A 17,528-nucleotide genomic window follows, 5' to 3' on the forward strand; every position below is an offset into this window, starting at 1 on the left:
GGCGGAAGGCTATTGTTTATAAAAACTCATAAAACTAATTCATTTTTGCAAATACACGCTTTTGTATTAACCCTACCACTGCTTCGAGACAATAAAGGGGCCCAGTGCTGAGAAGAAGCAGCTCAAGAAAGTCATGCCCGTTTTCACCATCAATCCTTAATTTTTACGTGACCCCTATGAAAACAAAATTCCCGTTATGTGATACCATTGGTGTCACTTAGAAATTAGGGATTGATGGTGAAAACGGGCATCAGTCACTGTTTCTTAAATATTTAGGTGCAGGCCTTTACTATAACTATTTGCCTCTTGCAAATCAGAAAGGGTTGCTCTGCAGGGTTTAATGACCTGACGATGATTCATGTGTGTAAAACTACAGAAAATCATAAAAAGCAATTCTCATTTCTATTCATTTTTTGTTTGATATATTTTAAGGATTCATTTCGACCAGTACCATGTCCGTTAGGAACCATTCCTCTAGGATAATATTATAACATTAATGGTGGATTAAATTTCCTAATAGTCTACGAAAAGTCGGTGCAGCCAAAAAGGTAAAGTCACTAATATAAAGGCTACAATTCAAGATGAACTAGATGTCTCCAAGTATCAGCCAACATCTTTCTGATTTTAGTTAGTACAAATCTAAACGTAAAGATTTGTTTCACAATATTTTAACAGGAATGAATGGAAAATTTACAAAATCATGCCCAAAATCAATAACGTCTGATGTTAAAAATAGATTTTTTCCATTAATCTTCAGTGGGAAGAAATGGAAAGCAGCCCACATACATTCCAAAGCCTTCAGTAGACCGTTTTGGGCATCGCGTAGGACTGACTTACGCCCGTCTCAAGCCTGGTTTCCACCGAGGCGGAGCAGAGCGGAGAAGTGTTTTGAATGAGCAATCATATTTCATTATTTCCATTACGTACAGTACAGTAAACGAACTAAAGTCGCTGACATAGCCCGACGGATTAGCAAGCTGAAGTGGCAATGGGCAGGGCACATAGTACGCAGAACTGACGGCCGATGGGGCAGCAAGGTTCGAATGGAGGCCGCGTACCGGAAAACGCAGCGTGGGACGTCCACCCACAAGGTGGACCGACGACATCGTAAAGGCAGCAGGGAAGCGCTGGACGCAAGCCGCTACCAATCGATCAACGTGAAAAGCATTGAGGGAGGCCTATGTTCAGCAGTGGACGTCCTATGGCTGAAATGATGATGATGATTTCTATTACTCCTCTCCGCTCCGCTCTGCGACGCCTGACACTTCTCCGCTCTGCTTCACTCCGCTCCACCTTGGTGAAAACCAGACCTCACGCGGCGCTTAACTCACCAATACATAGGCTCCGCATAAATTTAACGATGTAAACACCATTTTCCTCAGTTTTTTACCAAAATGTGGCAACATTGCATCGCAAGTCGCAACTCGAATTGCAAAAATACGTTTACCATAAAAATACGGCCGCGTTTAAAAGAAAATACTCCGTAAAGAGATCACATTATACAGACTATGCGTCAGAATATTTGAATTTGGGAACGAAGGTAGGTACCTACTTTCAGCCTGAACGATGCATTACAATACACTTATGGGTAATGTTTACAAGGCGTTTGCGAATATATCTTTACTAATATTATGAACATGTTTTGTATGTAGGCATTAAATATAAAAATATACTTTGCTTGTAGAGGTACGTATGTTTTTTACTGACACAATACTATATTCCCAAGTGCCAACGTACTGCTTTTCGTATAATCAATCGGCTACTTATATTCAGACAAATACATAAACTCAGATACATATTTACATAAATGAAAAACCGTATAAACCCAAGCAGAGCCGCTGGTAAACACTAGCAGCTATTTTACTTTATAAACCGGTGTTATTTCCTAAAAAAAACTGAATGTTATAATCCGACATTATAATGATGAGCAGTTGATTGAAAATTGTATTCTAGCGAAATCTATTCGGTTTTAATACCGCAAACCTGTCAGGAGACTTTATTCGCATTTTTTGTTCATTATGCGGGTTTATCCTGCTCGTGAACATTCGCGGGTTATTCAATAAGCTTGCTTTATAATTACGTGTGCTATAGCTATAATGTCGTCAATCTCATCACGGTAATGCGAACATAAAAGAAAATTCAAAAAAGTATTGTATTAACATTTTATCGATTTTACTTAAGTAGGTATAAAAGCTTGTTTGTAAAGAAGCGTTAACCGGTCCTAGTGCACATGCATTTTCATCTCATTATCCGTTATTTCATTAATTTCAATTTTATGACATCTGAATTAAACGCCTTTATAAGACAAAGAAATAAGACATTATTTAGTTTATTTGCCCAAAATTTGGGCAAAGCAGCTACCTACCTACAACAATTTCAAAGCTTTTTCTGGAATTATCTTAATACATTCTCAACATAAGCAAGTTGATAATAAGTGTTTAGTCCGATTTAACATGCAGGGATCGCATGCGGGAAGCACAATGCGAATCAGGGTTGATACTTACGAAATACGAATGGTATCCCTCCCCGTATCGCGCGCTTGCCATCGAATACCGCCTGCTTGCTGCAAAAGACAAAATACACTTCAATTAACAGCTCTGTAATTAAAAGAAATTCCTTGGAGTTTTGAGGGGCAAAGGTTGACGTCGTTTGAATCAATCATCGCTAAGACGATTGGTATTAATCACCACATCGGCTCTACAATAAAGAACGCTGTGGTCTTGCAGTCTTGCTCTTTAATGCAGAGTGGTTTTATCCATCGTAGAAGTTCTAGTTAAATTCTGTGTTGTCCTTGGCAAAGTCATCAGTCCAACACGTAAAAGAAAGGACCTTAGAATGTTCTAGTCTCTATTTCCATATCATTCCATTACACCCCTATCGTCAAATTTCAGAATCTAGTTTGACTTTAACTTTCTGTCTGATGCCTAGATGACATGTCAGGACATTCGTTTAGCATCTGTCATGCATAAAGCGTAAACGCTACCGAGCGTAACTAACGCTGTATACACGTTATACAATCGTAATTCGTAGCACTATTACGGCGCCACATTAGCCAGGCATCTAGAACCACAAGCGATCGACCCGACCGCATGCGAGCATCAGCTAGGAGCATTACTACTCCAGCTCACGTTTGAAACAAGATCAATTTTAGCGGTTGCATTCCTACGCGGCCCCGGCACAATGCAAAAAGCACCCTTATATTATAAATGCATCAGTGGACAGGTCGGACGCGACAAAAACCGAGCTCGAGCAAGCCACGTATAAATTATTTATGCCATTTTTAGCATTTCGGAGTTTGAGGCGAGTGGACATCGGCCGCTGACGGCCAGTTGATGGCAGCCCATCATCCGATGACACATCAGGCGGACCAAATGTCCGACCAGAAACGTGTGATTGGCATCACAAAATTCGAATCATTATCAACGAACTTGCCATCTATTCCAAACCCATTTCAAGTAACATTAGCTTAATCAGATTTTACGATAGGCCAAGATAAGGTAGAGTGTGCCCACGTTTGCCAAGTTTATGCGTAATCTAAAACTTAAGACATCCAAGGGAATCGATTAAGGATCTAGATATGCAAAGCCTTACCGATTGTAGTAATGCAATAAATAAGTCATAATAACTCCCACGTTAGCATAAGCCGTGTTCAAGGATTAACATGGATTACTAAAAGGCCCTATATAAACAATTAATGGGCCGAGTTGCAATAAATAATGATATTACGACATCACATAGCATTACACTGTCGTCGTCTTGTTTGTAAAAATGGCATATAAATGGAGTATGCCAGGACGTAACGAATGGCAGAGGCTGTAATGTCATTTAGCCACCTTATGAACGCCTTATATGGTGGCAACCCCTCTTAAGCTGGTGGCCGTTAAAGGAATATTTGAAGCAGACGCGTTTATTTTAGATCGCAGACCGCGGTGGAAAGAACCCTATCGAAATAACTTTGTAGATCGAAGGAAGCCGTCCAAGTAGAAAATTATACAAATTCCGATGCCTCAAGCCCCCATAAATACGTCTGACAAGTATATTCTTCAATACTGGAAATTTTTAATTTGTACGGTATGATAATCAGAATGTCGAGCAAAGGTCTGCAGTAATTTGTTAGCAACTGTTCATTACAACAGTTAACTTACTACTTTGTATGCGTTAATAATTCATTGGTTTATTTTATTTTGCTGTCACAAATGACAAGTCAGTCAGACAAGTAGGTATTCGAATTGCGTAATAATAACAAGTATTACGAGCCACTACTGAGATGAGAGATTTTTGATTTTATACTGCACCTTGTTGTAAAGTTTGTGTTAGTACCCATTCTTAAAATCCAATTAATTACACAGTAAGAATTTAAAAACTTAATCGTATTCTATAAGTCAGGCAAGCGGTCCTTGAACGCCTCCCGTCCGGCGAGACAGACGGACGGGGCTAGATAAACTTTTAATTAGAGATTCCGGATGAAATTCCTTCATGAACTGTCGCCGAGCCCGATACATTCCCGGTTTGGCACCAGCCGAGTTTTTACCTCGGCAAACTCGTTTCGAGCCATTCTGTGACCAGACAAATAGCGACAATAAATATAACTTCGACGCCAATTGCTTTCTCTCAATAATCGTCTCAATTCAGTTTTTCGGTGTCCACCTTTGGGCGGATTCGTCAATTGAAAACCAATTAAGCTCGGTGAAAATATCCACCTATATATGTGGTAATTTTATAATGGTTCAGCAGATGCTGATAAGCGTTACTGTCTGAGAAAATAGGCTCAAAATCTACATTGCTCTCGTAGTAAAGTAGCACTCTAGCAAACAAGCGCCCGATATGACAGCATTGTTTAAGTTGATCAATAAATAAATAAATAGCCTACATTCTGCAGATATTTCTTCTGGGAAAATTTCTTACAATCTGTGCCTAATTGCTAAAATTTAAATAATTCCTCGTTAACACGATCATCAACTAATCCGTTATTGGGGATGGCGCGTTAAGCGCATCGACAGCGTTCCGCAAAAACTATATGAGTTGCAATAGTTTCTCGGGTCCCACCCAAGCTCATTGTTCTCGACTTTCATTATTAGAGTTGAACAGACGCGGTGCTGCTCAGTGAGAACATTGTCGCCGCGTCACCGCACCCCGGGAGCGCTCTCGCCGCGCGATGCGCCCGCGCCGGCTACCGGCCACGATAAGTTTGTAATTACTTTATACTGTAGTATTATAAACAGCCAGCTACCTGTTATGCCCATGAATGGTATTTCATTAATATTGGTTCAGCGAAGTGCACGCTCGCGGGCGTTGCCGGGAAATTATTGAAGTAATTTAAAAACAATGCTAGCGTCAATAAAAATGTAAAATTAACTAGTTTTTTCTGTCGCCTTAATAAAGTTCATGCATAAAAAGACTGGAATATTGGCATTCGCGCTACAAAAAGGGCTACTGATAAGCGGTAGCTGGCAGCACATAGTTACAAACTAACGAGAAAAAGTGGTGTTCAATAAACACTCTTCCCTGTGGTTAATGAATCCACTAATTATTTAACCAATGGACAAGTGAAAAAAGCTGCTTAGTTGCTTAGGCTGCACAAAAACTTACTAGAAGCTATTTGAAGCGCTATCAAGATAATGACTTGAAGCGTGTTCCATTTGACATATTAAGAAAAGACAGTAAACCGGTTTGATGAAAAAAAACGCGAATAAAAGCGGGTGAGGATGGACAAATTAAAGGGCGTAGACTGGGGACACTGCGAGGCACAATTAGATCATTTTAGAAGTCACCCCGGGGCAAGTTCAACATACAAACCTATCCTTTAATTAACTCTACATGTGTACCTCCTGCTCGGAACGGGTCTGCGAAAAACGAAATAAAAACCACCGCCGATATTAATGGTAGTCTTATTTTATAAGGCCAATAGTTTGCTACTGTTTAATAACCGGCACTTTACTCACGATCGCGATATGACATAAAATTAAGATCAATTTATATAAACAGTTATCTTCGCAACGCGGAGGCATCTCGCGTACATTCTCATTTTTCTTTTTCTCATATCGAATGAATGGGTGCAATTTTATTATTTTTGAAAAGTTAATGGAATAAACATTACACTTGAGAGTAATTAAGGTAAAATATAAAAAGTAAAAACTTAAAAGCTTAATTTGCGCTTTAATATTACCTATTAAAATATTAACGCTACATATAAAAATATCGCTTTTTTATGGCCCGAAGTTATTTGTAACTCATTTCTTACTTATCTTCTGTGATTAATTTATATGTAGTAAAAAATGGACAAATACATGTATAAAGTTGAAACGTTGGTATTGCATAGAAAAAGGAGTATTTAATCAGGCATGTCCACCCGAAATGGGCACGTTGTGACCCATCTGCCCGCAGCCTCGCCCGAGGGACGGCACTCCCCGCGGTGAGGACATTCATTAGAACCGTTCTCTACTGCAAAATGTTAATTTTACGGGAAAAAACAAAAGCCCGTTGTCTTCTCGTTTGAATCTGATATGAGAAAATGAACCATGTGTCTGCAACAGTAATGGAACAATAGGTAGGATACGATTGCGGCGTACCTACGTTTTACTTTTGTAGTCATAGAAAAATGTTTTCAGTTTGTATATTGTTTATAGGTATGTACTTATGTTTTACGTTTTTGTCAAATTTTTGCAAAACCTTTTGTTACTACGCAAAACATAAAAACAGTTAAAAAAATTGTAGTTAAAAAGCACAATATCAGCTATTATACTTCCTTGATAGAAAAACGTTCTTCTGACAAATGAAAAGAAATTATTTTCAAGCTTTATGATACTTTTGAATTTTGTTTATACTTCTTCCTACAACAGGATCAACAATCAATGATGATTTGAAATTGCATCGCGCCCCATCACTTACCTAACGCAATAAGACAATCTCACAGCAATCAGCATGGAACAAACACTTTTCTGCCTGCGTGTAATCTATGATAATCCGTCGGAAGCGTGGGCGCAGCGAGTTGCACGTGCCGTCTACCCATTTCGTAATATCCTCCACAGGAATGATTCAAATTATCGAATGTCGATATCATAATGCTAATATCGATCTTGGGCAACTATTCAAATTCACCAAACTCAGAATCGAGTCCAAGCTCATTCTGAAAGTGAAACGAGATTCAAACTCAAAGGAAGTCCTAGATATTGATAAACAATCTCAAGATTTCATCTATTCTAGAATGTACCCATGTTATTTACCCATTAATAAGCACAAAGACTCAATATGACTTATATCGAATTACTTGAATAAATTAAAATTAACCTCAGTTCGCTGCTTGTGACTCTACCTCTTGATAACCAAGAATCATGTATCATTTACAATAATTTTACATTACAATATCATTATGCATGCTTCTTTTAGTGTCCTATTTATACCTGAGATGTAGATTTGTCTGAAAATTACTAAAAGGCAATGTTCGAGAAATTAGTCCCGAGATAAAAGCTCTCTTCAATGGAATTAAATAGGACTTAGTTCCAGAATTAGGGATACCCGTTAAAAAGCGACCATACTAAGAAAAATGCCATCACTATTTACGTCTTAATAATCAGTATAGGTTAAATAGTTTTGTAATACATAATTTAAGTAGACTACAGGATCATCAAAAACACGACTCCCAGAGTAGAGCTATTTTTCTGATTAATCATCAGGTAAACTTAATTGAAAAATAAATACTCTGCCTCAAAATTATCTCAACAGTATGTATCCTTGCGGAATTATTTTTGATTGATAAGCACTCGAAACTTCCTTGTCCATTAGCGGTTCGGAACAGAAACGCAAATCTAATAACACGCGGTTCCACAATAATGAACATGTAATTTGTTAATACAACTTTAGCGATTACAATCATGCGTTATATCTGACCTTAACTTGAAATTAATAATGCAACGCGCTCGCTTTGCCTTCTGTAATAATAACCTATTAGGGAGTATAAATAAAAAAGGATAATTATATTGAGCTTAATTAAAAATTCTCGGCACGTACTAATGGGACCGTATATTGGTATTTATCACCTTTCAGTTTGTGACGAGTGCATCAAAACGTGTTATAAAAACTTTGTGGACAAAAAAGATAGACAAAGAAAACACATAGAGAGTTATTTTCATAGAAAAGGGAAAAGGGCAAGGCAAGTTTTGTTTTAAAAGTTTGATCTACTAATCTATTTTAGTACCTAACCTTCTCTTGTAACAGTTACTTACAACCTATCCAAGTTCGGAATAATGGCAAAAATAAAAATAATAGAGAGAGACAACATAACAAATCAAAACATTTAATTTGATTTACAGGATGTAAACTCATAGGGGAGTTTCCCAAAAGTTTCCACCGCGACAAGATATACTCGCAAAGTTTTCTTGATAAAAAGATACCAATTACTTTGGACTTGACAGAAATATATTTACCCTTCATCATAACTTTAGATAACGTCCACAACTTAGCATTACAAATTATTTGCTTATCGCAGACGCGCGGACGTAGTTTGTCGTAAACTTAATGTGCAGTTTGTTATGCCTCCAGAAGGCTAATTAAGGCTAGCATAAAATACATTAACGGAGACGAAGACAACAAGAACTAAGTGGTCTTGCAACAACTGGCTCTGCGACAGGGGTCAGCCGAGCTGTAAATAGCGGGCACAGATGCTCCCGACAGCCGATTAATAAGAGGCTCCGCCCCCGGCTGCGGCGACTTAACAGCTCCAATTTACAAACACCCCGTGCTGCCAGATAAGCCGATTACACAGAATCTCAGAGACAAATGCAACCACTACCGTAAGATAGTTGTACGTGAATAATTGTGGTCGCCCGACCTCCCTGATTAGGGTTTCGAACGGAGACAAAGCACGGCTTAGCTTCTGTTTTGTATATGAATTAGTGCTCCGAAATCTATTTTTTCTAATGCCAGAGAAATCAAGATAAAATAATAGAATATCAAACAATGTCAAGGGAATCTTCGTTACAAACTAGAACTTTTACGCGACTCTACATTGCCTAAAAGGTACTAAGCCGAAATTCAACTCTACAATGACTAATTGGTTCATTATTTCAAAAGCACATGTAAAAAAAAACACCAGCGTCGGCGCTGAACAAGTGTGACCATTTTTAGCCGGATTCTGAACAAAACGTCTCGTCACGATCTCAATCAGCTGTTATGAACCATTAGCCAATAGATCATATACACGCCGCGACCATGTAAGGCCACACGAGACATATTCTGATGATGTCATGCCTGACGCCTCAGCTCTCGGTACAGCAAGCTCGGCGGAGATCGCGTGCCCGGCCGCGTATGCCGAACCACATAATTACACGCCCAAACAAAAGCTATCACGGACTGACGAAAATTGTGATCACCACGCAATGTACGCGTAGGCAGATAATAAGTAATGGAGTACACTTCCACGCTAAGATAATAATCTCAATGAATTTATCAGAAACCAACGAGATTACTAAATTATACTGCTCCTAGCTGGACCCCTTTCGGAGCATGCGTTCGCCGAGACAACGCAAGGCTATTGCTAACACTCGCTTTAACATTTTACTATTTATTTTTCGAATAGGTACATACAAACACCAAAGGTCAAGATTATTACGCTTTGAGTCTACGTCAAAACTGTAAAAGACGTCTTAATTGTGATAAATCATCTTCACAAACAATAATTATATTTGTACATTAAAGACGAAGTCAGAAATAAATCACGTCCGACTTAGCAAACCTCAGGATAAATTGTACTAAATCACCGACTAAGCATTCAACAATGAATTTTGTAAGTGGGTGTTTGTGTATTCCTAAATTACAAATTAGATTTTAGAAGGTTAGTAATCAGAGGTAAGTGTAACCAATGGTTTGATGCGGATCCAAGCTTCTAATATTTCATGGCAGCTGTCTAATGTGTGTAACAATCGATGTCTTGGATGTCACCGGAGATAGCAAAAAACGTAACGCAACACATGTGACGACGGCACCTAATGGAGCAAGCACATGTAGTGGACAGACTTCTTGACGCTTTCGAGTAAGACAAGTGGTCACCATTACAGAGTTACTAACGGAAGGAAATCACAATAGTCAAGCTAATATTGGTTGGTATGAATTCAAATTATTATTACAAGATTGATGAATTAGAATGTAACCGTGGCACCCCGAGCGGTTAAATCGAGATTGATCAAAGAGTTGAAGGCAGGAGATAATATGACGGTTGCGGAGCGGGACTGACTATTCAGCGGAGTCAATGGCGTGTGACCGGCGGCTGCCGAGAGGTCGCCGAGCGCTGGGTGACGCTGACATTCTTTACTACGTCTTGTTCCATTTTTGTTTAAAACGAAACCATTTAGCTGTTGTTACACAAGCTGTTGCTTGATAGACTGATATTTTGGCCGTGAGCACATCTTTGATTCTGGTGATTGATAAGTGCCCAAATCATGAGACACCTTAGCAATCCTTACATGACTATTTCCAATGACAGTATTTATTGCAAATTTCGATTTAACGGCTCCGTAAGCCCGTCTCCTGGGGCGATCATCCATGAAGCTGAGCATAAAACAAAGCTTGCACTCATTGACGCGCGTCGACGATCGATGGGGTAATCTCGCGGTCATCCCATCCCGGCTTTGTCTGTGCATCGGGAGCGGCATAAAATTATCTGGGCATTAGCGGGGCGAGGGGGCGAGTGGGGTGTCCGGGGACCATTTGTCATCGGTGCGGTGAGGCGGGGTGAGGGGAAGCGGGCGGGGCGGGAAGAAAGTGCCGGCGACTCGGGGATGCAGACGCGACCACAAAAACAAGACGCGGAGGAGAGCAGGGCGGGCCGAGCCACCGCTAGCCACCGCGGGGATGGCCGCCACCGCCACTCAACGTGTGTACGGACCTTATCAATGCTACATTGTAAGGTGCTTTGCTAATTACATTTCTATTAGATACGCGAGAATTGCGCTTCATCTGCAACAATATCGACTCTATTTACAGTTATCGCCTAACTATTGATAGGATCAGTTCGTGACATTTCAGAATGAAAACACTTTAATTACTATTTTACATTTCAACGTATTTTACAGTCCAACACTTCTTACGCGAAGATAATAAGCAGCCTATACGAAATATTTATTCAAATGTAGAGCCACGCAAGACAATTGATCGACTGCCAACAAAATTAGAAACCTCCTTCACAATTGCAACATTACACAGCGTAAAACAACATAAACGAACTCTCTCCAAAACTTTGGCCCTCGAAAAATCCCTCTGTCATAAAAGGGTCAAGCGTTCACGTCACGTCGGCGCGGCGGCAAAAAGCCGCGAGCGCAAACTATATTGGATATTATAACAGAAGGCGCGTGCCGGCGGCTTTTTGCCGACCCTGGGACCGCACTAGCTGGACACCGCTATTTAATTTACAAAATTCCGCTACCGCTCGCCGTGATTACTGGACTCGAAAGATAAGGACAGAAGCGTATTCTAACTATGCTTTGGGAAAACCGAGAATTAAAGCACCCAATTTACAATCCAAACGTTCTGACTCCTGACTCACCAAAAATTACCTATTTTAACATAAACCAAAAATTAATGGCAATAACCAAATTTCAATANTTCCAATAACGTCGAAAAACCAATGAAAAGACATGGGACACTAATCCTATGAAGACAAGCAATACCGTAAGCTTTGAAAGTCCACAGAAAGACAAAATAAGAAGATACAAATTCAATACAAGTTGTCTGCAATGAATGTCGACTCAAAGTTTTAATTACCAAATCTCATTTCCGTCATCTCCAAAATTTTGCAAAGTTGTTAACTCTACCACCTCTCACAAATTAAAGGAAATAGCCAGAGTTCCATTAGATTTAGCTTCTCAAGGTTTCACGGTGATGAGCACTGTGATTATCAAGATATGGGTTTTAAAAATCTACCGCAAAAATGTTTGGTACTTTTTGTGCTAAAAATAAAGTAACGCCGAACAAGTTTTACATAACAATCCAGGATCCTAATTAATGTAGCTAAGATCGCGTAACTTCTAATATTGCACAATCCGTTTCTTTTGTCATATCAATTTAAAAGACAGAAACACTAGCCAAAATGATTGTGTACGACATAAATGAACCAACCGAGCAGACCTGCAGATATAAGCTAGTCTACGTACAGTTAGTAGATATAGGTGTGTAGCACATAGAATCATTAGCAGCAGTCGGTCGTTTGTTAGAGCCATTCGCGGGCAGAGACCGTTTTTTGTCCCCTCGCCAAATTGCATCCGTACAATACGTGTGCCTCTAAATTGATTTCGAATTAATTGCGACAAAGCTAAAGACGTACGTTGTGATTCCATTATCCAAGATTATGTTTACGTTGATGATGTGTTTGTAATTTCCATGGTGTTACAGGATCATATAATAGAAAGCTTTTACTTTTTACACTGGAACTTAATACAGTAAGTAGAATGTTGTAGTGAACAATAGATGAACATTCCATGAAGATGATAGAAATAGGTAAAAAAATAAGTATTTGCGACACAAATAAGTATTGACGTAGAAAGACAACACATGTATAACCTTTAGGTCTCCAATGCAATGTATAATCTGAAGGAAATAATTTAAAATAGCTACACTTAAAACAGGTTACTAGACATTAGTATTGAAGTAAGATTATTTTGTTTCTTATTGGTATTAGGTTTGCCAATAATAGTAAAAACTCTATGGAACTAATATGCCAATGTTAGGAGGTACACCTAGCATAGACTATCGATGCCATTGTATTCAATCACTTACCGGATGTGGAAGATCATGGCATTGTCTGCTTTATCGATATTTTAGGATCATGAATTTCCAATGCCTTACTTGTGTTAGGCAAGCATTACCACAGAATACTTATCTAAGGAACTATATTCACCTAAATCTACTGTGACGGTAATAATCACTTATGTAACAGTAAGAATTACAAGAAAGTAGGTAAACCAAGAGACAATTGAAGACATATTCAGGGATATTAGCTGTTCTATGCTTGGATAAAGGTGTTAAGTGCATAAAAACGGTTTAAAACCTTTAAAAATCACCTTCATCAACCACATAATTACTTAACTAAACTTGAAACATTTTAGAGTAGAGTACACCTTTAGAGTAGGCGCACAGCACACCGTTGATTTTTAGTTGGCCGATAGTTGTGCCCGATTTTAATTTGTATGAAGAATCGGCCAAATCGAATCGGCTAGTGTGCGCACTCCCATACATGCCCATACTGATCAACTGTCCGACTAAACTATCGGCCGACGAAAAATCAACAGTGTGCGCCTACTCTTAGCAACTCGTTGGAAACAAGCGTAACCAAGCATAGAAAAGCGAAAAATCCGAAATGCGACATATCACCTTCATCCATTCATGTCTTCATTAAAGATAAAGGTGTTTATGATAAAAGGGTATCTGCGTATTTGTCTGAGAAGGTAGAGGTGACACATAGGTCACGTATACGATTTATGTAATGATAAACTTGACTCTTGCGGCTAACTGCGATTTCAAAGGCATAATAAATCACGAATACCTATATTCTCAAGACAGGTGGATAATGTTTCTTTCGGTTCAAACAGTAAGGCTGAGTTGCAACATCTTATTTTAACTTTAACAAACGTCAAAAATCTGTCAAACTCCTAAAGTAAGATGGTGCCCCTCAGCCTAAGAGATCAAAATAAATGTAGAGCTGTTAAGTGTCAAAGAAGTCATCAAAATCTATAGGTTAATGTATATTTCAAATTAATTTCAAACCACTTTAGTAAGCTCTACAAAATAAGTTAAGACGATATTTTCAATAAGAACTAGCTACCTCCTAAGGAACAATCCCTTGAATTTAAAATTGATGGGGATGAATAAATGAAGAGGATCTTAAGCAAGACAGAGTGACTGCAAGATGCAGGATTTCCCGCGCAGCCGTCCAAATCCACGCTAATCGGCCACGATTCATTAGCGGAGACGGTTGTTATAACACGGATATTAAAGGCCTCTCTTTAAAGACTATTATGTATAATATGTATAGGATTATTCGTTATTATACATAATGTATTACATACATAGTACATACCTACAACACTAATTTGATAGAAACTTGCCCATTTCCGCCATTGAGGTTGCTCAATGTTTTCCTCTGTGAAAAACTTCATGGACTCAATTTGATAAAGTTTTAGAAGCATACGTAGCGACATTACCCAATCTAAAGAGTTATAAAACACTTCATTAAATCCTTAAACAATTATTATTTAAGTACGATCTACAATAGTTAAATAATTAGGTACATAATTATTTCTGTAAAAATGTTAAATGGTGTTGTTACTCGTAAACTTCGAATTAGATAAGCGTGTTCAAGAGTCGTAAGCATTCAAAATTATTATACTTAATTATAATTAATGTATCATCAATATTACTCGATAATAAACAGCTCCCACACGTGAGATTCGCAGCCGCCGGCAAAATCCATCTGGTTAAAGCACCTACCACAGATAATATCACCTACTTAATTAAAAACGAATACATCTTTCAACATGTTCTAGAAAACATAAATAACGTCATTATCGAATGAAAATGTACATCGAAATTATGTTTTATATTCAGTAATTAAATTAAAACAATGAAGACCGATTGCAGCAGTTTTTCATGCTTAATTTTCGTGGTGGGATATGGCTCAACCCACCGCACGTAAGAAACTAGAAGTGAGAGGCATGTGCTCTACAGTACGGAAAAGAACCGATTGTTTTTATTCATAAATCATTATTTATTTGCATATATTGTAGTTCTGTGTTTCAACCATAACACGTTCCCTGTTATTGGTCAAGTCTCCAGGACTTTTCACAACAATCAGTCTCTGAGTGCGCGCTCTTTGGTTACTCTCCTGTGATTCTGTGAAGATACAGTGGTACTTTTCATTTGAATGCTTTTGCGAATTTTGACCAATGAAAATGGGTCTTATGAAAATTAAACCTGCAGAACGTGGTGCCCCATGCCCTTGGGATTTGAAATCTCCTACCGAACGGAATACGATGATCGCGTGTCGAACACTGTGATGAAGGAATAAGTAGTATTTTCAGGCAGTTTGGAAAATCAAGTTTGGTTTTTCAGCTTTTTCAGATAGAGCCGAAATTATCGAAATAGTTTCGTCAACCAGACTAACGATTTTCTTTCGTATCATCACAGACGTCACATTATTTTGACTGGAAATGTTATAGGAAGCTTAAATCGTTTTAATATGAAGTCTTGTTGTAGTTTTAAGTTGCATATTATGTGACAAAGATGACGTCATATTTGCGCCACTTCTCATCACGAGCTTAACGTTTCCCGAAAAAGAGACGGCAAGCTCTATTTGGGAAATGTAACTTATTCAAACGCCCTGAAAAGGGCAGCAAGGTAAAAAAAAGCGCCATAATGGCTATCGTATCTGAAGTATAGACGCGTGTTCTCACCTATGGAGTAGTGCGTTCGATTCCCGGCCTGTATCAATTTTTCGAAAGAGTGTGAGTATTGTGACGCAATAAATTGTTTTTTTGCCAAAATAATGATGGTTGTAGTTATAGTCTAACAATTTTATGTTAAAAGGCAGCTGTTTAGAGAAGATCATTAATAACACAAATACAATTCAGAATGTTATCATTCAAATGAGTTTAATATTAATATGTGTATGAGTTATAGGGCCCTAATAATGTGACTGAATTAATATTATACTAATGTCTTATGTGTGCAATTGATTTACTACATTTTACTTCGATCTGTAACTTTCAATACTTTATGGACACTTAGACATGGAGTGGAAATCACTAATGTATTTTGAAGTACTATGTTATTATGTAATAGGCAATAGATGTCATCAAGAACTATTAATTAGACTAAAATTAAAAACACTTATTGAAACAGGTGCACAGTCATGCTAAATTGTTTTATTATTAGATGTTTATCTTGATAATAATTAAATATTGAATACCTATGATAGACTGATTTCAGAGTAGTTATTACCAAATAGAATTTTCAATTATTACCAAATAGAATAGTTGCCTCAGTGAAACATAAATATTATGAATCTAGATAAATTAGTAAAAGTAAAATTCACTTACCTAACAAATAACTGTTCTTGATTGTTGACTCGCCATGATACAACTGTGGCCCCTATAAAATAAAATAAATAATGAGGGCTTGCAATTTTGTTTTTTTACTACTTGTGTGGTAATTATTTTTTATTAGTCGAATCAAAATAGTTCATCATAAATATTAAAATTTAAGAATTAGAAACGTTCCTAAATGCTGAAAAATATTTTAAATATAATTAAATACTGTTTAATAATATACTAGAATAGAACAGAAAGAATCAAACAGTAAAACTATTTCCTCATGTATTAGTCAAGATATTAATATACTTTGCTATGTATGTCTTATGAATATTTTTTGTGAGTACATCAAATACCAACCTACAATTTAAAAGCAAGTATCTACAGTTTACTTCCTACAATCCAATAGCCAAGGTCATGATCGCTGCCGACAACTTATTCTATTCAATGAAAAAACTTGTAACTTGAATACTCACTTACAAATTAAAGGATACACATTTTCTATTAAACATTTTAGAGTATTATAAAATTGTATATTTTACAACACCTTAGGTATGTACTAAAATATCATTATTCAGGAATTTTTAAAGTTCCGCGCGTCGCATCGAAAATAAATAAAGAAGTTATAAGGTTATGCGGCTAGGAAACCTAAGGGCCTGACAGTACGGTTAATTAAAAGAAAATCACACTACGTCGTAAATAAACATAATAAGTATAATTGAATAGACACTTACCAAACAAATTTACGGTACAAGTTGTATTGTTGCCTCTGTCGAGAACGACAACACTCGTCGCTGCCATTTTCTGTTTGACAGCGAAGCCAACTGACAAAAGCTTTGTTGAGGGTTGCCAGCTCTGAGGCACTTTTACCCGAACAACAAGCTAACAAAGTCCCTAAAGTATGTAGTTTGTTAAAATTGTTATTTAATTGAGCTGAGATTTTTAAAACATTTGAATATAAATTAAAATACACTTTTTCGATAAAACTATATAAGAATATAAGATAATATACATTTTTTGGGCTACTTCAAATAATATTTGGAGACAAAATGTTTCGATACAAGTTTTTCCGCGAAACGGCTTAACTTTTTTTGAGTAAAATATTATCAAAACGTAGATGTCCAAACATCTAACCGTAAAATCTATTCACCGCAATTTAAAATATCCGCCACAACTTTACATGTTTACCCGTAAATTTTGGGAAAAAGTAAAAACTGGCAGCCCCTAATACTTGCCATATAAAAAAACTAGAATAACTACTATATTTTTTTCGCAACTAGTAGTTTTTGCAAAAGTTTGTTTATTTTCTCTAAAACTGATTCTATTTCTTTCTTGTCACATGCGTTTATCACGAAATATTAGCAAAAATAGATGCTAATTATTATTAAAATAAAATGTAATAAATCAAAATTTTTATGGTGTCACGACTTCTGAACGTATCATCGACGGGCCAAT

At 37.5% G+C, this 17,528-nt stretch overlaps 1 protein-coding gene across 1 annotated transcript in view; it reads right to left on the bottom strand.

Moving 5' to 3' along the window:
- Positions 1–16,906, bottom strand: part of LOC114359583 (glucose-6-phosphate 1-epimerase) — a 26,075-nt gene extending 9,169 nt beyond the window's left edge. The window contains exons 1-3 of the mRNA XM_028314027.1: positions 16,808–16,906; positions 16,083–16,134; positions 2,505–2,563 (exon numbers count right to left, since the gene is read on the bottom strand). Of these exons, the coding sequence (XP_028169828.1) occupies positions 2,505–2,563; positions 16,083–16,134; positions 16,808–16,874 (178 nt within the window). The 5' untranslated portion in view covers positions 16,875–16,906. The remainder of the gene's footprint in view (positions 1–2,504; positions 2,564–16,082; positions 16,135–16,807) is intronic.
- Between the last annotated feature and the right edge of the window lie 622 nt (positions 16,907–17,528).

Source organism: Ostrinia furnacalis, unplaced genomic scaffold (genome assembly GCF_004193835.3).
Source record: "Ostrinia furnacalis isolate ACB-3 unplaced genomic scaffold, ASM419383v2 OfSCF4495, whole genome shotgun sequence".
NCBI lineage: Eukaryota > Metazoa > Arthropoda > Insecta > Lepidoptera > Crambidae > Ostrinia > Ostrinia furnacalis.